The following is a 25,609-nucleotide window of genomic DNA, read 5'->3' as shown; positions in this document are numbered from 1 at the left end:
TACGCAACACGTCATTTGACAACACCGGTACTTTATGTACGCAACACGTCATTTGACAACACCGGTACCATGGGTCAAGATTAATCTCGACCAATACATATACGATGGGGTTTTATTTATTTCGTTGGGGGTTTTATTTATTTCATTGCGGGTATATTAAACATCTAAAAAAATGAACCATTAAAATTGAATTACTAACAACGAACTGCTAACTACGGACTAAGGAATCATTCAAAGTATTAAAAGTATAACAAGTATATATATGTGACGTTTGTTTAAAAAGAAAAGGTATTGATATATTATATATGGATAGGTTCGTGATATCAACCGGAGACCAAGTCAAATTATATATCTTCAAGACGAAAGTGAGTATATAGTCCCACTTTTAAACTCTAAATATTTCGGGATGAGAATACATGTATTTTATGTTTTACGTTATGGACACAAGTAACTGAAAAATATATTCTACGTTGAGTTGTACCACTGGCATACTTCCCTGTAGCTTGGTAACTGTTATTTACAGCGGTATTGTAAACGCGAATCCTGTTAATAGATCTATCGGGCCTGACAACCCCAACCGGACTGGACGACCAGTATTCAACGGTTGCACAGTACTTCGTTTCGTGACTACACTTGGTACGGTGTAGTAAGATTTCATAATAAAGGGAATATGCGACGTGATTAAATGTTAAGTATGGTTACCAAGTGCTCAACCACTTAGAATATTTTTATTAAACTGTTTATATACGAAATCTTGTGGTCTATATATATATATTGCTGCCGGCATTAAACCTATATCTCACCAACTTTATGTTGACCTTTTAAAACATGTCTATTCTCAGGTGATTACTAAAGCTTCCGCTGCATTATGTTGAATTTGAGCAGGATCTTGCGTACGCATATTTGTGTCAAAAATAAAACTGCATACCCAAGGATTTGTGTTGTAAAATATGCTCGAAATCGTGTTGTTATCATTATATGTAAAGTTTGTAAGTCGAAGATTATCGCTAAACGATAATCATCTTTTTTATTGTCTAAAGCTTGTAACAAAAATAATGGTTATGGTTTGTAATGTATAATATATGCAGTTTCTCTTTTAAAAATGTCGCATATAGAGGTCAATACCTCGCAATGAAATCATACGTTATCTAACACGTTCTTATGGTTAAGGACGGGTTATGACATGTGGTATCAGAGCGGTGGTCTTAGCGAACCAGGTTTGCATTAGTGTGTCTAACTGATAAGTCGTTAGGATACATTAGTAAGTCTGGACTTTGACCGGGTCTGATTTAAAAACCATTGCTTATCATTGTTGGTTAAAATTTATATGTAAATATTATGTAGTACTAATGGGTTAGTTGTTGTGTGATAGATGTCGGGCTCAAAACTTGTCATCACGTTCAGCGACTCCGAACCAGAATCTTCAGATGGTGTTCCAGTCATTAACCTATCCGATGACGAAAATAATATCTTTGGGGAAGACTCACAAATTCCGGATGAACCGACTATAGAGAACCCGGAAAGTGAACCCGAGGAGGAAAGTGAACCCGAGGAGGAAAGTGAACCCGAGGAAGAAATACAGGAAATTACAAAAGACGAGTTCGAACTAGGAAAGAAACGAAAGGCTAATGAATTAGAAAATTCAAATCCCGAGTTTAGTAAGGATGATGTGGCACCAACTCCACTAGACACTACCACCCCTATTCCCGCTATTCCTATTCGTGCTGTCCCGGCATCCAGTTCTTCAGCCCCACAGCCAAAATATAGGCAGACAGCTAGGATAAGCGTTAGGCCATTCCTTGAACCTAAACGTCCTAGAAAATAGACCAAACGATGCGCTGCCGTATTAAACCATGGGATCATATAATGTTTTGTATAATATTATTAGTGTGGTTTGCTTAATGTTCGATATAAGATAAGCATATGTAAAATAGTGAAGTGTGAAATGCAATAATTTTCCATGGTTAAGTATTATTTAGATGGTAGTAATTGATTCTGTACTAAGCTATTAAGTATGGACATTAACGGGTAGGTACTACCCTAGATATAATTATAAAACGCTAATAAGAAGAAAAGGCTTTTATAATAATACCTGGTTCATATTATTAATAAGCTATAATGTACTGTAAATATACACTACATCTATAATATTCCATGTGAATAATTATTTTCTTTTCATTCTTATAGAAGAATATGGCGCGATTGAACCGAATGACGAAACAAGAAATCCAGGAACTCATCAATCAACGAGTGAACGACAGAATGTTATGGGTCGAGGCTGCAAGAGGTGCTGCAGTTAACCCAAATCCTCGTGTGGGGTGCACTTACAAAACTTTTCAAGCTTGCAAGCCCTCATCATTCAGTGGAACAGAAGGACCAATCGGTTTAACCCGGTGGATAGAAAAGATGGAGACTGTGTTTAAAATCAGTGGTTGTGTTGAAAAGGACATGACCAAGTATGCATCGTGCACTTTACAAGATAGTGCACTCACGTGGTGGAAAAATTATGTGAAGGCTGTAGGAGGAGATGTAGCTTATGATACTCCGTGGGAAGAATTCAAAACAATGTTAATCAACGAATATTGTCCAAAGAACGAGGTTAGGAAGTTGGAAGATGAGTTACGAAGTCTGAAGGTTATTGGTACTGAAATCACCAACTACAATCAGCGATTCATGGAATTAGTTTTGCTATGTCCTGAATTGGTTCCAACTGAAGAACGGAAGATTGAAATGTACAAAGATGGTTTGCCCAAAAAGGTCAAGGCAAATGTTACAGCATCGAAACCTAAGACAATTCATGAAGCTATAACCATGGCAAACGAGCTAATGGATCAGGTCATCATGGATAAGAAAGTATCCAATACTGATGTGAAGGTATCAGGTAACAAAAGAAAGTGGAATGGAAATTATGATCGAGGTAACCAACAACAATCTTTTAAGAAACAAGAAAACACGCAAGGTGCGGGTAGTGGTTTAAGCTTTGGTTATAAAGGACAAAATCCTTTATGCAACCGATGCCACAAACATCACTCTGGTTACTGTAATGTGGTATGCAACAAATGTAATCGAAAGGGTCATCTTGCTGAAGATTGTAGGGCTCTCGTTACAAATACAAATGGTACCAAGACTCTTGCCACCAATGCAAATAGAACTGCTTTGGCTACCATTACTTGTTTTGGGTGTGGAAAACAAGGTCACTATAAGAGCCAGTGCCCGAATCCAGAGAAGAATATCGGACCTGCACGTGGGAGAGCATTTGTTATTAATGCTAGAGAGGCATGTGAAGACCCGGAGCTTGTTACGGGTACGTTTACCATTAATAACTTATCCGCATCTATTATATTTGATACTGGTGCTGATAGAAGTTACGTGTGTAGAGACTTTCACGCTAAATTGAATTGTTCATCATTACCTCTAGATGCTAAGTACATGATTGAGTTAGCTAATGGTAAACTAATTAAAGCCGATAAAATTTGCCGTGATTGTAAAATAAATTTAGCCGGAGAAACATTTAAGATTGATTTGATACCCGTAGAATTAGGAAGTTTTGATGTAATAGTCGGCATGGACTGGATGTCCAAAATAGGAGCTGAAGTTGTGTGCGCCAAGAAGGCAATTCGCATTCCTCGTAAGAATAAAACGCCAGTAATGATTTATGGAGAGAAGGGTAACTCAAAGCTAAAACTCATTAGTTATTTGAAAGCTCAAAAGTGCTTGAAGAAAGGGTGCTATGCTATCTTAGCACATGTTAATAAAGTCGAAAAGAAAGAAAAAGAGAAGTGCATCAATGACGTGCCTGTGGCAAGAGATTTTCCTGAAGTATTTCCGGAAGAGTTGCCGGGATTACCTCCATTTAGATCTGTAGAATTTCAAATAGATCTTGTACCAGGAGCTGCACCGGTTGCCCGTGCTCCATATAGACTTGCACCGTCCGAGTTAAAAGAACTTCAGAGTCAGTTAAAAGAATTACTGGATCATGGATTCATACGACCAAGTACTTCACCGTGGGGAGCTCCGATTCTATTTGTTAAAAAGAAAGATGGATCTTTTAGGATGTGTATAGATTATCGTGAATTAAATAAGTTAACTATCAAGAATCGGTATCCACTACCGAGAATTGACGACTTATTTGATCAACTCCAAGGATCATGTGTGTACTCGAAAATTGATCTAAGATCGGGCTATCATCAATTACGTGTCAAAGAAGAAGACATTCCGAAAACTGCTTTTCGGACACGTTATGGTCATTACGAATTTTTGGTCATGCCGTTTGGATTGACGAATGCGCCAGCTGTATTCATGGACCTCATGAATCGAGTTTGTAGTCCGTATTTAGATAAGTTTGTTATCGTTTTCATTGATGACATTCTTATCTATTCCAAGAGTGAGCAAGAGCATGAGCAGCATTTAAGGTTGATATTAGAGTTGTTGAGAAAAGAACAGCTATACGCTAAATTTTCTAAGTGTGCTTTCTGGTTGAAAGAAGTGCAATTTCTTGGCCACGTTGTTAGTAGCAAAGGAATTCAGGTTGATCCAGCAAAAATTGAAGCCATTGAAAAATGGGAGACTCCTAAAACACCAATGCAGATACGCCAATTTTTGGGTTTAGCCGGTTATTATAGAAGGTTTATTCAAGATTTTTCCCGAATAGCTAAGCCGTTGACAGCATTAACGCAAAAAGGGAAGAAATACGAATGGACCTCGGAGCAGGAGAACGCATTTCAATTACTGAAGAAGAAGTTAACTACGGCGCCTATTTTATCGTTACCTGAAGGGAACGATGATTTTGAAATATATTGTGACGCTTCGCGACAAGGTTTTGGTTGTGTTCTTATGCAACGAAAGAAAGTTATTGCATACGCATCTCGACAATTGAAGATTCACGAGCGGAATTATACGACGCATGATCTAGAACTAGGAGCAGTCGTGTTTGCGTTAAAGATATGGAGACACTACTTATATGGGGTTAGATGCACTGTGTTTACTGATCATAAAAGTCTTCAACATATTTTTGATCAGAAACAGCTGAACATGAGGCAACGTAGGTGGGTCGAGTTAATAAACGACTATGATTGTGAAATTCGTTATCATCCCGGGAAAGCGAATGTGGTGGCTGACGCACTAAGCAGAAAGGAACGAGAACCAATTCGAGTACGAGCGATGAACATAAAAATTCGCATGAATCTCAACTCACAAATCAAAGAAGTTCAACGAGAAGCACTTACTAAAGAAAATATAGGAAATGAAATAATGAAGAAGTATGAGAAGCAACTCGTTATACGGGAAGATGGAATTCGATATTTTGCAAACCGTATTTGGGTACCGAAGTTGGGTGGATTAAGGAAGTTGATATTGAACGAGGCACATAAGACAAGATACTCGATACATCCTGGAGTTGGAAAGATGTATCAAGATCTTAAGACACATTATTGGTGGCCTAACTTAAAGACAGACGTTGCAACATATGTTGGGGAGTGTTTAACTTGTTCCAAGGTCAAGGCAGAACACCAGAAACCATCAGGGTTACTTCAACAACCAGAAATCCCAGAATGGAAATGGGATGGTATTACCATGGATTTCATCACGAAGTTACCAAAGACTGCCTGGGGATACGACACCATTTGGGTGATTGTTGATCGTCTTACCAAATCTGCCCATTTCTTGCCTATAAAGGAAACGGATAGAATGGAGAAACTATTACGATTGTATATAAAGGAAATTGTTTCAAGGCATGGAATACCTATTTCCATTATATCCGATCGTGATAGTAGATTTACCTCAAAGTTCTGGCAATCACTGCAGGAGGCACTAGGAACTCGTTTAGATATGAGTACCGCATATCATCCGCAAACCGACGGGCAGAGTGAAAGAACGATTCAGACTCTTGAAGACATGCTCAGGGCATGTGTGATCGATTTTGGAAACGGATGGGATAAGTATCTACCGTTAGCAGAATTTTCGTATAATAATAGTTAACATGCAAGCATTAAAGCTGCACCATTCGAAGCATTGTATGGAAGGAAGTGTAGATCTCCTATCTGTTGGAATGAAGTAGGAGATCGACAATTAACTGGTCCCGAGATCATACACGAAACGACTGAGAAGATAGTACAAATCAAGGAGAGATTGAAAACAGCCCGAAGTCGCCAAAAGAGCTACGCCGATGTCCGAAGGAAACCATTAGAGTTTCAGATTGGGGACATGGTTATGCTAAAGGTGTCACCTTGGAAAGGTGTAATACGTTTCGGTAAAAGAGGTAAACTGAACCCAAGATATGTAGGCCCGTTCAAGATCATCGAAACGCATTGGACCGGTAGCTTATCGACTCGAGTTACCGCAACAACTCGCCGGAGTACACAATACCTTTCACGTCTCAAACCTTAAGAAGTGTCTTGCAAAGGAAGACCTCACCATTCCTCTTGAAGAAATCCATGTCGATGAGAAACTACAATTCATCGAAGAACCAATCGAAATCATGGATCGTGAAGTTAAACAGCTCAAGCAGAGCAACATACCAATCGTTAAGGTTCGTTGGAATGCTCGAAGAGGTCCTGAGTTTACTTGGGAACGAGAGGATCAGATGAAACAAAAGTATCCACACTTGTTTCTCGATGACGCAAAATAGGTACAATTTTAAAATTTCGGGACGAAATTTATTTAACGGGTAGGTACTGTAACGACCCGCACTTTTTCGATCGTTCTATACTTATGAGATTAATATTTACATAAATTAAACCTTACCAACATGATAAGCAATCCAAATTGTTGAGACTTATGTTTTTGAAAAGAGTTTTACACAACGTTTGACCGTCTAGTTTGACCGGTGATATCACGAACTATACAATATATGATAATTATACATACATATTTAACATGATCTAAGGATGTTTTAATATCTCATTTTGTATTAATAACAAAAAGTCATAAGTATATTTTGAAACTACTAACTTAAGTTTTCAAAACAATAACCTACGTAACGTTATTTGACATAAATACTGATGATTTATAATGTTTATACATATATCGTATAAGTAATGTATTTAATCATTTTTAAAGGGCTTTTATACATAAAACAATATAAGTATATTTACAAAAGATAGTTATATTTGAATTCTCGTTCCGTTTCCTCAATAATCCTATACGTATATCTAGGGTACTATACACAGCTTCTAGAAGTATTTACTATTGGTATATACCAATAGAAATCTTCAATTATTGGAATAATATGTCATTCATGACTTAATAAATTTTAACTTATCTTAGATATTTTCACTAAAAACCAAATTTTCAAGCCTATAAATAAGCACCATTTCTAACTCATTTTTACACATTCATTTTCCAAATTTTACTTCCAATTTTCACACACACTTGCAAGAACTCTCTCAACTTTTATTTTACTACTTCTTTCCAGCAACTTTACATTTTAAACTTGAGGTAAAAACTCTACTTCAACTCTTTTTCAATTCATATATTTAAAGCTATATATATAAGAGTTTATAAACTAGAACATAGTTTGAATGATTTCAAACTTGTTCGCAAACTAAATAGATCCTTCTAACTTAACTTTTAAAATACTTCAAGACCTATAACATATCTTAATTATATGCTAACTTAACAAGGTATAACTTGGTTTTTCAAAGAACACCTTAAAAACTGAATTTACGACGTCGGAGTGCAACCGGGGGCTGTTTTGGGTTGGATAATTAAAAACCATCTTAAACTTTGAATTGGAGGTTTATTTTCTGGAAAAATGATTTTTACTATGAATATGATAACACATAAAAATTTCATGATTTAACTCAAAGTATAAGTATTTTTAGAAAAATAATCATTTGAGGTTGTTTACATGATGGAAAATGATTAACTTCATAAGTTTCACTAAAGTTTGACCTATGCCGTGTGATTTTGAATACAAACTAAGGTATTTACAGTTCATAGTCTTAAAGAGGGACTCGATCCAAGGAGATGGCAAGTTGAATCAACGAAAACGGAGTTGTAACGAAGAAACTATGACCGAAACAAAATCGGATATCCAAGACTAGTTTAGCCACGAAAATAATTGGGAAAAAATTAAATAAATCACATCTTTTTAAGTTAACATGATATTTTATATATATGTACTTATAATTCAATTTTATATGGTTCAGGATCACCCGTAAACAACACGAGAAGATTAATCATAAGATCTCATGATTGTACGCAACACGTCATTTGACAACACCGGTACTTTATGTACGCAACACGTCATTTGACAACACCGGTACCATGGGTCAAGATTAATCTCGACCAATACATATACGATGGGGTTTTATTTATTTCGTTGGGGGTTTTATTTATTTCATTGCGGGTATATTAAACATCTAAAAAAATGAACCATTAAAATTGAATTACTAACAACGAACTGCTAACTACGGACTAAGGAATCATTCAAAGTATTAAAAGTATAACAAGTATATATATGTGACGTTTGTTTAAAAAGAAAAGGTATTGATATATTATATATGGATAGGTTCGTGATATCAACCGGAGACCAAGTCAAATTATATATCTTCAAGACGAAAGTGAGTATATAGTCCCACTTTTAAACTCTAAATATTTCGGGATGAGAATACATGTATTTTATGTTTTACGTTATGGACACAAGTAACTGAAAAATATATTCTACGTTGAGTTGTACCACTGGCATACTTCCCTGTAGCTTGGTAACTGTTATTTACAGCGGTATTGTAAACGCGAATCCTGTTGATAGATCTATCGGGCCTGACAACCCCAACCGGACTGGACGACCAGTATTCAACGGTTGCACAGTACTTCGTTTCGTGACTACACTTGGTACGGTGTAGTAAGATTTCATAATAAAGGGAATATGCGACGTGATTAAATGTTAAGTATGGTTACCAAGTGCTCAACCACTTAGAATATTTTTATTAAACTGTTTATATACGAAATCTTGTGGTCTATATATATATATTGCTGCCGGCATTAAACCTATATCTCACCAACTTTATGTTGACCTTTTAAAACATGTCTATTCTCAGGTGATTACTAAAGCTTCCGCTGCATTATGTTGAATTTGAGCAGGATCTTGCGTACGCATATTTGTGTCAAAAATAAAACTGCATACCCAAGGATTTGTGTTGTAAAATATGCTCGAAATCGTGTTGTTATCATTATATGTAAAGTTTGTAAGTCGAAGATTATCGCTAAACGATAATCATCTTTTTTATTGTCTAAAGCTTGTAACAAAAATAATGGTTATGGTTTGTAATGTATAATATATGCAGTTTCTCTTTTAAAAATGTCGCATATAGAGGTCAATACCTCGCAATGAAATCATACGTTATCTAACACGTTCTTATGGTTAAGGACGGGTTATGACACATCGCGAGGTATTGACCTCTATATGCGACGTTTTTCAAAAACTGCATTCGTTTTTACAATACAAACCATAACTTTTATTACAAATACAAGGTTTAAACAAGATAATAATGATTATCGTTTAGCGATAATCTTAGACTTACAAACTTTACATGTGATAATAACAATACGACTTCCAACATAGTTTACATTACAAATCCTCCGATATGCAGTTTTATTTTTGACACAAATATGCATACTCAAGATCTTGCTTAAATTCAACATGTTGCAGCGGAAGCTTTTAGTTATCACCTGAGAATAAACATGCTTAAAACGTCAACATAAAGTTGGTGAGATATAGGTTTAATGCCGGCAGCGTTATGAATATAGACCACAAGATTTCATATATAAACGTTTTAATAAAAATATTCTAAGTTGTTGAGCACTTGATAACCATACATAACATTTAATCAACGTCGCATATTCCCTTTATTATGAAATCTTACTACACCGTACCAAGTGTAGTCACCGAAACGAAGTACTGTGCAACATGTTGAATTTAAGCAAGATCTTGAGTATGCATATTTGTGTCAAAAATAAAACTGCATATCGGAGGATTTGTAATGTAAAATATGTTGGAAGTCGTATTGTTATTATCACATGTAAAGTTTGTAAGTCTAAGATTATCGCTAAACGATAATCATTATTATCTTGTTTAAACCTTGTATTTGTAATAAAAGTTATGGTTTGTATTGTAAAAACGAATGCAGTTTTTGAAAAACGTCGCATATAGAGGTCAATACCTCACGATGAAATCATATGTTATTGTATTCGTCCTTATGGTTAAGGTCGGGTTTTGACAGATTGGGATGGCCATGGCTAACATTAAAAATGTTTTCATGACGAATATGGATTGCTAAATAGAGTTTTATCATCATTGAGTAATATGGATAAAATAATTCGATTACTCGAAGAGTACGAGTAAAGTTATCATAAAATAAAGAAATGAGATGATAGATATTCATCTTAACTTTTGACGTAGTCACGTTTGAATTCCGGAATTCAAGAGAAAAGATAGAACTATCAGGAAGGTATGTTCTCGATATGTTTATAGATTAGTTTGAATGTAAGAGTCGTGTAACATGGCACACGATGACGTTATGTTCTGTGAATCATCATGTTTCATTAGAAACCCAGCATAACTTACTATAATATAATCACGTTGATCAAGTGTCATTATATTATACTAACTCATGCATCAGTTCCAAACATTACTTCAATAACATTCATATTTTAAGCTCGAAAGTTTACAGAATATATAAACTAACAGTTTCTATATGATGTAACACTAATAGCACGATGAGATTAATGATTTCAGATAAGAACAGTTATGAAAATATCTTCAGAAATATGGAGAATATTTATAATGAAAGATACGATGATATCTTGGAATTTCTAATATCGATGGATGATGAAGAAGATTTATCCGTAAGGTTTAGATTCGGAAGCAAGGTATTTGCTAAAGATTTCATCAGAAACAGAATCATCAGATTCTTTAAATACAGAGTTTGGTCCTTGTATTTGTCCTTGGTCTCCTTCGTGGTTAGCTCAATCCGTTTTCCAGTTCCAATTTTTCTTAGCTTTTCCAACATACTATTCTTTATCATTAAACTTCCGACGATTAAGGTCGTTTACGGTTGTCTACAGTTTCTGCTGCTTCATTCAGCTTTTTCAACATTCAGAGTATTGATTTGTAGACTGAGTGCTGTTCAGAATTTCAGAATAAAAAACTATAATTCTAAAAGATAAATGTTATACATATAATTGTTGATGTAGATATGATGTGCATTTTCAAAGTACTGATTGCTGACTCCCGATAATTGGTATGGCAGTTCTCGTTACAAGATGCGGATGAGTATATGATAAAGTTTCAATGAATAAATATAATGATTTATCGGAGAGATCTAAACCAAGAAGCAACGAGATTGCTGGTACGTCTGCTGGTAATGTGGTAGAATATGAAAAGTTCCCCGGTAACAATAAAAGAGCACGCATATATATCAAGGTTATAGTAAGGCTAGTCCGACTGAAGAGTCGAAGTTGACTTAATGGAGCTGTGACAAATTTGGCTAATTTGAAAAGAATTACAATGTTATTTTTGGTAATAACAATGCCAAAGGAGCTAGCACAGACACGTGTTAAACATTTACTCAGGTTCCAAGAGTTTTCAAGTGCATAACTATATGCATCAATCTCTTCTTACGTAGATGAAGTGCGGTTGGTTCATCCTCTCGATTGAGGTGTTTTCAAGAATTACGAAAGGTTTGAACGCATATTGTAATCGTCAAGATACAAATGAGGTTTAAGATGAAATCAAGTGGCAAACTTGAAGAAATTTTAAGTTTCATATGTTATATTCAATATTTTAATTCATTTTAATTGTCCAACATTATTAGTTCACAGTTAACGGTCCAATAAATTCATATATAATATTCGAATTAATTAATATGTATCGTGACCCGTGTACATGTCTAAGACTCGATCACAACTCAAACTATATATATTATTATAGAATCAACCTCAACCCTGTATAGCTAACTCCCGCATTACTGCATATAGAGTGTCTATGTTTATTCCAATTAATATATATAGATGCGTCGATATGATATGTCAAAACCTTGTATACGTGTCCCGATATTTAAAGTGCGTAAAAATAAATAACAGAAATTAAATGACGATAAATAAAATTGCAAGAATGTAAATTGCCATAATTAAATTGCGATAAATAAAATGTAATATGGAATTAACAGTTAGCTAGGAACAGTTAGCTAGGATTTTGTTAGCTTGAATTCTTAACAAAATTTTTCATAGTTAATTTGTTTGTTTCTAACAAATTTTATTTTGTCCAATGTTTTCTTCATTATGCCACTTGTTGGATTCTGATAGGTCAAAATCTAAATATGAAATTGAATGAAAATGGTTATTCTGTGATGAACGGATTCGTATAGGTGTGGATGTGAGTAGGATAGTAATTGACTATTGAATCAGATTCGAAGAATGTGAAATGTAACTTATTAATATGATATCTGAATATTCATCGGGTATTACCTACCCGTTAAAATATTTTCATCATTAACAGTTTGTACAAAAGAATTTTTAATTACAATCTTTATGAAAACATATATACGTATATATTTTCTTCAGATGTAATCATGGATTTAATGAGTTAATTTGATATTAAACTCATTTTGTTTACGTTTAGAACTAGAGTACATAATCTCTAAAACATTAGAGGTTACATAACTATCATGTCGAACGAAGATAAATGATGTAGAATGTCATGTAGAACGATGATTATTCTCGAGGTACAGAATGAGATGTTGAGGCATGTGATGTTGAAACTTGGGTTGTTGGTGGTACTGTTGGTGCCGGTGATGTTGCTGAAGCTGGTAAATTTTGCACCATATTCTCCAAATTTATTTTTCGAGCGCGAAGTTCGTTGACTTCTTCTATTATTCCGGGATGATTGTCGGTTGGAACGAGCGGATGAATAAGGTTTAGAATTTTAGATAGAATATAATCGTAGTGAGATATTCGGGAAATGAGGGTGAAAATGGTGTTTCGGACTGATTCGCCGGTAAGTGTTTCAGGTTCTTCGCCCAGAGGACAATATGGCGGATGAAAGGGATCGCTTCTTCTTGTCTCCAATGATTAAGTAGACTACGAACCCATCAAATGAATTGAAGATGACTAGTTGGTTGATCTATTTGGTTTACACTGCTTTAGGAGCTTAGGTGAATATCCATGTCGAAATAGCTGTCGGAATCTGAGGGACTCGAACTAGTTGAGGGATTCACCTCGTACGATAAGATGAAGGATTTTCGATAAGAAATGGATTATAGGATGTGGATTAGTACCCTGCTATACATAATTTACATATGCATATATAATACTAAAATCCCATAAGTTACGGAGAAATCTACGGAAGTTGTCAGGTAAAGTCTACAGTAACAGATATGCTAAGATATGAATTAGCAGATACGCTAAGATACGAATTTTGTCTATACACTATTCATGCAATCATTGTAGTAAGATGTGTCTAGACTAAGAATGATAAGCAGGTAATTTCCTAAGGATGATAAGTAGATAATTTTCGACACGAAACGATAAGCAAAACTTTTGACATGCAGACACGGTCGAAGTCCAGACTCACTAATGCATCTAAACAACTATTAGTTAGACACACTAATGCAAGACCTGGTTCGCTAAGACCAACGCTCCGATACCAACTAAAATGCCCCATCCTAATCCATCTGGACGAAGTCTTCAACAGTTGGTCCCATTGCGAGGTTCTGACCTCTATATGCCATGAATGACTCCATGTAATATGAGCAAATGCACAGCGGAAGATTTCTTTCATATCTGAGAATAAACATGCTTTAAAGTGTCAACCAAAAGGTTGGTGAGTTCATAAGTTTATCATAAACAATAAAAATTCATCATTTTGATAGACCACAAGATTTAAATGTTACATGGTATAAATGGGCCCGAATCCTATACCCATCTGTAATGTACATGCGATATCTTTTAAATACAGTACACCTTTCTTGTGTACGAAACCATTTTTCATAAATCTTAGTAACCGTACACATATCTCGTGCACAAAATAACATACACATAACCTGTGTATAAAATCATTCTCTCGATACATAACATTCATATCAATTGGTGGCAATTATCATGTCCACATAATTCAATTGTGGCAATTATCATGTCCATATAATTCAATGGTGGCAATTATCATGTCCACATAATTCAATGGTGGCAATTATCATGTCCACATAATTCAACAATAATCCGCAGAACTTCTGTCTGCATAATAATTCATTCGAGAAATGTTTTGCTTGTGTCTATCTCGTCAAACATTTATAAAAGCATTTCATGTATTCGCAGATCAAAATATATTTCAAAAGTATTTAATAAAGCAGTTGTAAAAACAGCGCATGTATTCTCAGTCCTAAAAATATAAAGAGTAAAAGGGAGCAAATGAAACTCACTTTACTGTATTTTGTAGTAAAAATACATATGATGGCATTAAACATGCGTAGGGTTGACCTCGGATTCACGAACCTATATCATTAATATATATATATTAACACACATAATATTATTTAGACAAGTTTATATATTAATATTATTAATTTACTTGTTATATTATTAATTTATATGTTATATTAATAAATACTTTAGTTATAACTATTTTATATATTTTTAAATAATTAATTAATATATATATCAGATTCTTATTAAAGCATTTTAATATAGGTCCTTTGTTATAAATATTATCTATTAATGCTTAAAATATTATATAATGTTTTAAAACTTAATATTTATATAATGGTAATATTTATTTGTAATAATAATAATAATAATAAAAAGTGATAATAATAATAATAATAATAATAATAATAATAATAATAATAATAATAATAATAATAATAGAAATGATACTAATAATGTTAATACTAATAATAATAACAGTAATATTAATAATAATAAAAATAATAATAAAAGAGTTACATATATTTATATTTATCTTAATTTCCCTTATCCTCATTATTTTCATAATATTAATATTCGTATTCATTATCTTTTATCAATACCTATGTTTATATCTATATTTATATTATATTTAAACTTAGTCAAATTTTTATTATATTCAATTCATAATCATAACTTAATTATTATTATCTTTCTCCTGTATGTGTGTTTATATTCTTCTCGATCGAACCATCTCATATTTCTTGTGATATATGAAATTGTACTCACTAGACTAGTTAGAGACTACATGTAACCCAATTGGACCTACTTAAAGTAAATGGATCACACCTGTCACTTATATAGGTATTTATAATTATGCTTGTCAATGTTAATTAGTAATATGTGTAAAGCAAGTTTGTTGATTCAATATTAATATTGCAATGTGCAAACAATTACATAATAGATACACCGTATAAATTTATATACCTGCCACAACCCCACATACACCCAACTCTTTTGATAACTTCTCCACTAGCTAACGTAGGGTCAGATTGGAACTTTAGAGAATTCGATTTATAGCTCTGTGGGTATCAAATTTCCACACCAAGCGGGCCATCATGAAAGCATCCATTTACGATCACACTATTGTCTTTTCGTGATTTCATCATCATTGAGCATTGTTTATCATCATCATCATTTGATATTTAACTACCATCATCTCGTTCATCATACATCATCTATATTACCATCATTCTTTAATTACCCATCAACATCATCAATATTATTTTCGTTTAGCCATGAAAACGTGCAACAGCAGTTACCAAGTTGTAGCCACGATAAAAGGAAGAGAAGAAATATTGATTTTTGGTTTTTAAGCTTCGGTGATTAAACAGTAAAACGAACGGGTTACATACCCAGCCCAACAAGAGTGGATTTCGGCCCAACGGAAATTAATGGATCTCGGCCCATTTAATAATTTTTCAAATGGCTTGTTCGGTTTATGAAACTGCAACCCTCGAATAGCAGCCGTTTCATTTAATAGAATCGAGCAGAAGATTGTTAAATCAATAAAAAAAATCGTCCAGTTGGTTATCTAACCCCACTCAAACTTTATCATCCCACTAACCATTTTTTTATTCATTAACCATCATTATCATCGTATTACCCACTCTTCATCATCATCATTTGGGCATCATTATCAATCTCCATGGACAGTAGTAGCTCTAATGGAAACGAACAGGAAATAAAGAAAAAGAAAGAAAATAGAAGCGTAGCAGCAAACAATGATTATGATATTGTGGTTTGGTTTGGGTTCACGAAGGAGAAACTAGGAAGAGGATAGAGATAGAAAAATTTATGGTGGTGATTGATGGTTGTCTAGATATTGAAGGTGGTGATGGTTTGATTGAGATATCGAGGGTGGTTTTCGAATTATAATCGATAAAAAAATATATGCAGTAGCAGTAATAACAACAACAATATCATCATCTTTGTTATCGTTTATCGTAATTACCTCCATATTTACACGGTTTCATCGTCTCTCTCTTCCTCTTCGAGTAACCATAGCAGTTTGATTGAACCCGGACTATATCGTGAGAAAGAGAAACGAAAGAATAATTTGGGAATGATGTGGGTTTCTTTGTGATCGAACGAGATGGTTGGACTGAAACAGGAACATAATCGAAGTTCATAACCCGAACTAAAATATCATTGTACCAAAAATAATAATAGTGGGAGAGGTTTGATGGTGTAGGTTGTTGTGGTTCTCGATTTTGAGTTTGGCAACGAAACAGAAAAATTTGACATGGTTAAATGGTGATTGATCGTGGTTTGTTATGGTGGTGGCCTTCGATGGGTGTTGGACAAGAGACAGAGAAAAGATCATGACAACAATTTAAATGAGTTCGGTGTTGAGTGATGGTCTTGTTGTTTTCTTGGGTTACACCGAGAATGAAGGTAATTAGGAAGATGATGGTTTGGTTCTCATGGAGTTGTTGGAGTGGTGACGGAAGGAGGATGGTGGTTGTCAAAGGTGGTGGCGATAAGGTGATCGGTTAATCAAGGTGGAAGGTTGATCGTGTAGTAGGCCACAAATAAGGGTGGTGATAGTTTTAGAGAAAGTAATTTTATCGAGATATGTGTGTACATATTTCTCATAAGCATATAAATATAGGTATATGTAAATTAAATGATGGAAACAAAAAGAAGCAGAGAAGAAAATGGTATAGGATAGTTAAATCTTTGTATGTGTATAAGAATAAATAAATATGGATTCAGTTTGTAATAAAACAAGAAACAAATTAGAAACAGTAAACTACATTATTTCCATCAATCACGTACAGTAGGATGAGTTGAAATTAATGAGCAGTTATCTAAATTGGCATATGCTTATCGACACTATTTTATAATTAGTAGCGGAAAAAAGTGTTTCAGAAAAATCTCATATTTTTAAATTAGCTATATTTATTTATTTTGGACATTATGGTATAAATTTCAGTCATTAATTTAATAAATAAAAATTACATAAACTGTCCCTCTCATTTATGGGTAAGATATAAAAAGTAGTATAATTAAATAATTAGATCCTAAATATACTTTTAATAAGTCTATAACTTATATAACTCATTTTCGGATCACCTTTTATTTTTAAATTACATAAGTTTGAATTTAACTTGCTTAATATCTATCAGAACATCAAACGAGTATTACAAGCATTTAATATTTATTTTTAATATACTTTATTTATATATAGAGATATATTTTAAATAGTAATTATTATAATATCCTATTTTTATTTTATTAATTTTTAATAACAACAACATATAATACTTCAAATTATATTTCAAATTATTATTTATATATACATACACACATATCTATTTACAATTAATTGTTCGTGACTCGTCGAGAGTAGTCGAAGGTCAAATGAATTCATGTAAACTGTTCCAAAGTTTTTAAGACTCAACATTACAGACTTTGCTTATCGTATCGGAAACATATAAAGATTAAGTTTAAATTTGGTCAGAAATTCCCGGGTCGTCACAACAGGTTTTGCGGATTTGCGCTCAAGATTTTTATTAAATTTCCACTACTTGCGCGCACGCAAAAGAACACATGTCGAATGCCACAACATTAAGCAGAAATCGAAAGAAAGCTTAGGAGAGATAATAGACAGATTTACCAAGGAGGTGGCCAAAATACAAGACTTGCTAGAAAGCCAGAAGGTGTCCGGCTTTATACATTGTATAGATACCGATAGACACCTATCTTTATGGCAGCGGTTACGCAGAAGAGTGCCAGAAACTTTCGCAGAAGCCATAAAAGAAACGCATGATTACATGTGGGCACAAGAAGACATAAAACAGAATTGCGGAAGTACCTCTTCAAGTATGGACATCGACGATGATTATTATCGAGTGCAGGGAAGAGGGTCAGAGTCTGGTAGGCGTTATGGTGGTAATGGGCAACTCAAGAGTGGTAACTATCATAATGACAAGTATCGCAAATTCAACAACAACAAAGGGGGAGGAAGTTGGATGTTTAAAAGCAGCCACACTGAGAATGTTGCATTAATATAAGACCTGACAAAAACACCCAAAGAAATTTTGGCTACAGAGGCAGTATGCAAAAGCTTTGACCCCCCAATGCCTTTGTCAAAGTATGGGAATAGAGATAAAAGCAAATTTTGTGATTTTAAGGATGATTACGGTCATGAAACCAACGAATGTCGGCATTTAATCGAAAAGGTAGTCGCTGAACTCAAAAGAGGAATATTACTACACCTGAAGAAAAGTGCAAGAGCACCAATCGATAAGCCAAAAGGAGAAAAGGAATATTCGTGGCAAAAGAAGAATGAGGGAAAGGAAACGGATAAAACCATAAATATGGTAACCAGCGGACGAACAAATCAGAGACGCAAGTTAGAAGTATCTGAAGAATGGGAAAACACTCCCATCATGTTCCCGGCCATAGCACATGAACCCTCTGATGCGCCCATCACAATTAAAGGACATGTTAAAAGTTGCGGGTACATCATCAAGCGACTGCATATAGACACCAGTTGCGGTGTTGATATAATGTACGAACATTGTTTTCGCTTGCTGCCAGGGGCTGTGCGAGCCAAGCTAGTGGTCCCTAACACCGCATTATCAAGATTTTCTGGGGAGTCCGCATGGCCAATCGAGATTATTGAATTAGAACTGGAGCTGGTAGATGATGATAATAAGGAGTTAGTAAGGAGTACAACAGTAGAATTTGCTGTCATAAGGTCTTAGTCAAAATATAATGCACTTTTAGGACGCACAACTTTGCAAAAATTGGCAGCTATCCCTTCCACAGTGCATGGCCTTATCAAGTTCCCAACACCATTAGAAATTGCAACGATAAGGTCAGAAAAACAAGATGTAAGTGTCGCGGCTGTGGAATAAGCAGAAAAACAGCCAAGTAAGGCAGATCAGGTTCGAAGCTGCATGATCATCGATAATCCGCGACATCCAGAACAAAAAATTAAAATTGGCGGAGGATTTTCCGATGAGATAAAGTTTAAGCTTCGTAATATATTAGCTTCTAATACGGATGTCTTTGCATGGAAAGAAGCGGACATGATGGGCGTGCCAAGAGAAATTGCTGAGCATAAACTTAATGCAAATCCAAGTTTGACGCCAGTGTGACAAAAGAAATGTGGTATGGAACCAGAAAGAAGCGAATGGTTGAAGGCAAAAGTTGATAAGTTGGTCAAAGCAAACATATTAAAAGAGGTAAGGTACTAAACGTGGGTAGCAAACCCAGTACTGGTAAAAAAGACTGATGGGTCTTGGCGCATGTGTGTTGACTTCACCGATATTAATAAAGCCTGTCCCAAGGACAATTATCCTCTACCAGAAATAGACTGGAAAGTTGAGTCTCTAGCTGGCTTCCGATACAAATGTTTTTTGGATGCGTACAAAGGATACCATCAGATACAAATGGTAGCAGACGATGAGGATAAAACTGCTTTTCACACAAGCCAGGGTATATACTGTTATACCAAGATGCCATTTGGTTTAAAAAACACCGGAGCAACATACCAACGGGTAATAGACGAGGCCTTCAAAGGTCAGATTGGCAGAAATTTAGAAGCATACGTTGTTGACTTAGTTATAAAGAGCACAATAGAACAAGGTTTGTTGGAAGACATATTAGAAACGTTTGCATCGTTAAGAAAGATAAATATGAAGCTCAACCCGTCAAAGTGCAGTTTTGGAGAAGAAGAAGGAAAGTTTCTCGGTCACATAATAACATAATAACTAAGCGCGGGATACGCGCAAATCCAAAGAAAATAGAGGCAATCGATAACATGCCGTCACCCAGAAATAAAAAGGAGGTGCAAAGTTTAACGGGTAAGTTGGCGGCATTTACAAGGTTCTTATCAAAATCTGCAGAGCGATCACTCCCCTTTTTCGGGACACTGAAGAATTGTTTAAAGAGAACGGATTTCAAGTGGACGGAGGAAGCAGAAGTGGCGTTTCAGGAAATGAAAAAGTTTCTGAAAGAGTTGCCAACAATGATCGCGCCGATTGCGGGCGAAACGTTGATACTGTACTTAGTAGCATTGAAAGAAGCAATAAGTTCAGTATTGATAGCAGACAGGGGACAGGTACAAATGCATGTATATTTTGTTAGCAAAGCCTTAACAGGGAGCGAATTAAACTATCCTGCAATTGAAAAACTGGTTTATGCACTCGTGCATACAGCTAGACGCTTAAGGAGATATTTCCAAGCGCATCCAATAATGGTCCTAACAGATCAGCCAATAAAGCAGGTGCTATATAAACCAGAAAATTCTGGTCGCATGGCCAAATAGGCTATTGAATTGGGAGAGCATGAGATAAGCTTCTCACTAAGAAGTGCGGTAAAAGGACAAGTCCTAGCAGATTATCTGGCTGAAATAGCCAGAGATATCAAAGTCTCGCATGAATCAAAAGAAATACCACCTCCACCCGAACAATTGTTGGATATGCACACAGATGGGGCTTATGGTCCAGAAGGCGCAGGGGCAGGTATAGTCCTAAAAAGTCCAGAGGGAGAAGAATATACCTTCGCGCTGCGATTTAGCTTCCCCGTCACAAATAATGAAGCTGAGTATGAAGCGTTGTTATCTGGAATGCGGGTAGCAAAATATCTGTAGGTAAAAGAACTGTCAGTATATGTTGATTCGCAGTTAGTTGCAAACCAATTTAACGGAATATTTAAGGCACATGATGAATTGATGAAAAAATATCTAAAACCTGTGCAAGAACTGGCGGTAGACTTTGACTTATTCATTTCAAGAACGTTGAACAAAAAGGCGAACGCACTCAGTAAGTTAGCCTCCTTAACATTCAGCCATTTTAAGAAAGAAATTTGGGTTGAGGAAGTTAAAGTAAATTCTATTGAGGAAGACAGTGTATCCGCCGCAATTGAAGAAGAGGAGCAGAGTTAGATGACACCAATAGTAGAATTTCTAAACAAAGGTACATTGCCGATAGATTCAGTTGAAGCAAGAAAGATTAAGATGAAAGCACCAATGTATTTGTTAGACAAGGGAATTTTATACAGAAAGTCTTTTCTGGGACCCCATTTACGGTGTCTTAATCCAACTCAAGCAGAATCAATCATACGGGAAGTGCACGAGGGAATGTGCGCTTTGCACTTTGGACACAAAACTGTTGCGTCCAAAATAATACGGCTCGGATACTACTGGTCGTCAATGTACAGAGATGCTGTAGAAGTGATACGCAAATGTCAATCATGTCAGCTTCACGCACCGGTAAGCAAGGCTTCGCGACATCCAATGATACCGGTCGCGTCTCCATGGCCATTCTGCAAATGGGCAATCGACATAGTGGGGCCATTCCCTGCAAGACCTGGGGGTGTAAAGTTTCTGGTAGTGGCCATTGATTATTTTACGAAGTGGGTAGAAGCCAAGCCACTGAAAACAATTTCAGTCAAGCAAATCCAAAATTTCGTATGAGAAAACATTGTCTGTCAGTTTGGAATACCAAATGTAATAGTAAGCGACAATGGTATCCAGTTTGAAGGTAATCCATTCAGTGACTGGTGCCAAGAATTGAATATAAAGAAAACATTTATATCAGACGCACACCCTCAGGCGAATGGTCAATGTGAGGTCACAAATCGAGACATTGTGTTAGGAATCAAAGCAAGGCTTGGATTGTGTCAAAGGGGTTGGATAGATGAGCTGCCTAACATATTATGGGCACACCGCACAACTCAAAAAAGGCGCAACTAATGAAACACCTTTTTGCTTGGTGTACGGGTCTGAGGCTGTAATACCCGCCGAAATAAATGTGCCAACTATGCGCATAGCTTCCTTTGATGAAAGTAGCAATAGCGAAGAACTGCATGAAAATCTAAACTTAGTTGAAGAACGCAGAGAAATGGCGGCTATAAAAGAAGCAATCAACAAGCAAAGAATAGCAAGCTACTATAATAAACGCGTACAACTATTATCTTTCCAATTGGATGACTTGGTGTGGCAAAAAAACGAAGCAAGCAGAGCAGAGGACACGGGTAAACTTGGACCTAAATGGGAAGGACCATACAAGGTTATTGGCGTAAGCGATACAGGGGCGTATCGGCTAGCAAGTTTAGATGGAAAAGCAATAAAGCGCACCTGGCATGCGCAAACACTGAAACGGTGCTACATATGAAAAAAACTGCATAGGGATTGATCACCCCAGACATCTGTTCAAAGTTTTTATATGAATTTTTATTTTCCATTGTAAACATGACAGCTAAGTGTTGGTCAAGTGATATGTTTGAAATAAATTGAATTATGCAATTTAAGCCAATAACTTGTGCATTTTTACATTTGTTGATTGCATGCCCCTTAAGCTGCACTGGTACACACTTCGAGTCTCAAGTGGCATAGTTTAGTATGGTTACTAATACTATTTTTAACGGTGACAGTAGTAAAACATTGGTTTGTTTCCAACGCTCGTACACCGCGCAAGACGGAGACTTGCACAGTCTAGACTATAAAACACAAGTTTGGTTTACTTGTTTAAATAAGCCGGACATTGGCGTGGCCGGAAGACTCTTGAGTATAGACATTGGGTTGTCTATAGTACGGGTAATTTACATTAGATTGTATACGCGTACGTACTTATAAATTTTTTTATAAAAGTCTTGAGTATAAACTTATAAGCATTGGTTTGCTTACTGGTGTGTACAACATTGGATTGTTGGCACAAGAATAAAAAGATCATGAAACGATTGAAGGGTCGCTCCCATCATGAAGTCATGGCATTTATTCTACATAAGAGTTATTGAATGCATAATATTGTAACAAATCATTATAACCGGCGTAGTGATTTCGTAAAAACATAATAAATGCACTTTAACCAAAAAAGATGTCGAATTATAGTCAATCAAAAGCTAACAAATTACAATTAGAGAATATAAAGTCAACCGCTTAGCATAAAAGCGGGACATGTACCAAAATTTGACCTAACATAAGCTAATATAAAAATAAAAAAAGGGGGTGGCATTGGCTGGAACGTTTGCCTTACACTAAGGAGAGTATGCCATCCTCGCACGCAGCGATCAAACGCATACTCCGCTGTAAACAGAAAAAGAAAATATAATATAGGGATGCGAAACCTCCAAGACTGCAAGGCCCGTCCCTCACTAACAAAAAACAAGCCACCCAACGATGGATGAATAGTATCTATCCAGGTTAGCTTAAGAAACTCAATCGAGTTTGTCAGTAATTATCTCCTGCGCGGAGATGGTAGGATCGTTGATGAGAAATTGAAGACGGGGGATCGAGATTTGTTGAAGTTGGGAACAAGCTTCCTCATATTTTTCCTTGGCTCCATCGATGAGCAACTCAGCAATATTGGGGGAATCACAGGGGGTACGAACATTTCCCTGCAGATGACATTCCAGAAAAGGGTGCACTCATAGGCGCGAGCAGCAACTATAGCTGCGCCAAAACGCTGCTCGACTGCTTTGCAGTCAAGCGCATGTCGGACTATTGTTGGAAGGACCTGACGGAGAATGTCATATTCTGCCTTTATAACACCATGCTTGGCACCCCATGATTCCTGGGCTGAAATCCAGTTGCTAAAGCTTTCATTTAAAAACACAACATGGCGCTCTGCTTCCTTCAGTTTCGCAGAAAGGGACGCAATCTCGGACTCCATAAACCTCTTTTCTGCAACATGCTGATCTTCCTCCTGTTGCCTCTTAAACATCATAACATTGATCCGCTCTTCTGCCTGCACGTGCGCGGTTACCGCAACCGCGAGCTGGGTAGTTAGCTTTGCATTTTCCTGTTGCAAGGCATGTATATTGGAAGCCTCTATCGATGATGGCGGTGGTGGATGAGCGAGCGCAGCAGATTTGAGTTGCAAACGATTGAGGTCCTTGGCAAAGTTGAACAGTGTCGATTGCGTGTCCATGTAAAGTTCTTCGGAAGGTGAAAGTGCAGAAAACTTTTACATCAATTGTTGGGGGCACAGGATTGTAAAAAAGAAAATTGTTGTGCAAATACTGGAGGAGGAACCTTCATGAAATCATTAGCATTCGGAATCAATAAAGACAAATCATCTGGATTTGGGCATACATGTTTGGAATGATGAGCAACACCACTTGGACCTGCAAACGATAAACATGCCATATAAAAAACTTAATGTCGATATTCAACTAAAAGGCCGTCGGATGAAATTAATACCTTCGTCATGTAACTTTTTATGGTTACCTAGCCCCCTATTACCGGGAGTCTGGTATAGTGAAGGTAGTGTGTCTGAATGACCAACCGGTGAACTGGAATGGTTACCAGAATCGGTGGTCAGATTGGGGGCGTAAGATTCCAACTTCATCTACAATACCAAAAAATTAGAACAACAAATGAGAAATATATAAAAAATTGTAACTAGGGTTACATAGCATAAATGCAAAGTATAAGAGTATGAGATATACCTTTTTTTTTAGGTTTTTTGCAGAGAAGATGAAGAAGGTTGAATGATTTAAAAAGGAAAAGATTGTGAGATACGAAAAATCCAAAAGGCTATTTATAGAGAAAATACGGGAGTCAAAAAGTAACGAAGGTATAATGGTAGCCGTACACGTGTATCAATCTTATCCTAAGTACTTTGTTAAGAGGTCCGGTGCACGTTAGCATCAACAGGCAGTTGCATAATTACAATCATTACCTTTTCGGTAAACAGTGACAGTTGTCACCTCGGGTGCTGGAAATGCCGCCGAAAAGACAGTTTGGTGACTGCATGCATACATTGCATTTAATGCTAATACAGTATTCGGTTACGCATATATATTTAAATTACCTCATGAACTGTCCTGTTACATTTGAAATCTAACTAGGATTTGTATCCGAAATATTGAGCATGTTAATTTGGTTCAAAGGTGTTGTTAAAGTTCATTATGTGTACATTTTTCTTACTAGTTCGACGTCATACACTAATTTTCATTGTATATAACATCGAACTGGGGGGACTTAATGATACGCATATCCGCAGGAAAATGCGGATGCACATTCAAAGCCCTAAACCGCACACAAACTGCCTTGTAAGGCATATGGCACGGGTATAGTCGCACCTTATGCGCCTATACCATCTGATGCGAGTTTTGTATACTTGCATAAGGGTCCAGTACATTCTAGAAGAATGTACGGTATAATCAATTCGGATTCTTTTCCTTAAATAAT

At 35.9% G+C, this 25,609-nt stretch overlaps 1 protein-coding gene across 1 annotated transcript; it reads left to right on the top strand.

Moving 5' to 3' along the window:
• Positions 1-20,233: 20,233 nt before the first annotated feature.
• Positions 20,234-21,358, top strand: LOC139860114 (uncharacterized). Its single transcript, XM_071848888.1, has 3 exons — positions 20,234-20,698; positions 20,741-21,046; positions 21,098-21,358. Exons 1-3 carry the CDS (start codon positions 20,234-20,236, stop codon positions 21,356-21,358), a joined length of 1,032 nt encoding a protein of 343 aa, XP_071704989.1.
• Positions 21,359-25,609: the final 4,251 nt, after the last annotated feature.

This window comes from Rutidosis leptorrhynchoides, chromosome 7 (genome assembly GCF_046630445.1).
Source record: "Rutidosis leptorrhynchoides isolate AG116_Rl617_1_P2 chromosome 7, CSIRO_AGI_Rlap_v1, whole genome shotgun sequence".
Classification (NCBI taxonomy): Eukaryota; Viridiplantae; Streptophyta; class Magnoliopsida; order Asterales; family Asteraceae; genus Rutidosis; species Rutidosis leptorrhynchoides.
This window is presented reverse-complemented; position numbering and strand designations above follow the sequence as displayed.

Coding starts and splice junctions, on each gene's coding strand:
- LOC139860114 (XM_071848888.1), top strand. CDS start 20,234: ATGCCGTCACCCAGAAATAAAAAGGAGGTGCAAAGTTTAACGGGTAAG. Junction 20,699..20,740: donor CAGATCAGCCAATAAAGCAG/GTGCTATATAAA, acceptor ATGGCCAAATAG/GCTATTGAATTGGGAGAGCA. Junction 21,047..21,097: donor CGTTGTTATCTGGAATGCGG/GTAGCAAAATAT, acceptor GTTGATTCGCAG/TTAGTTGCAAACCAATTTAA.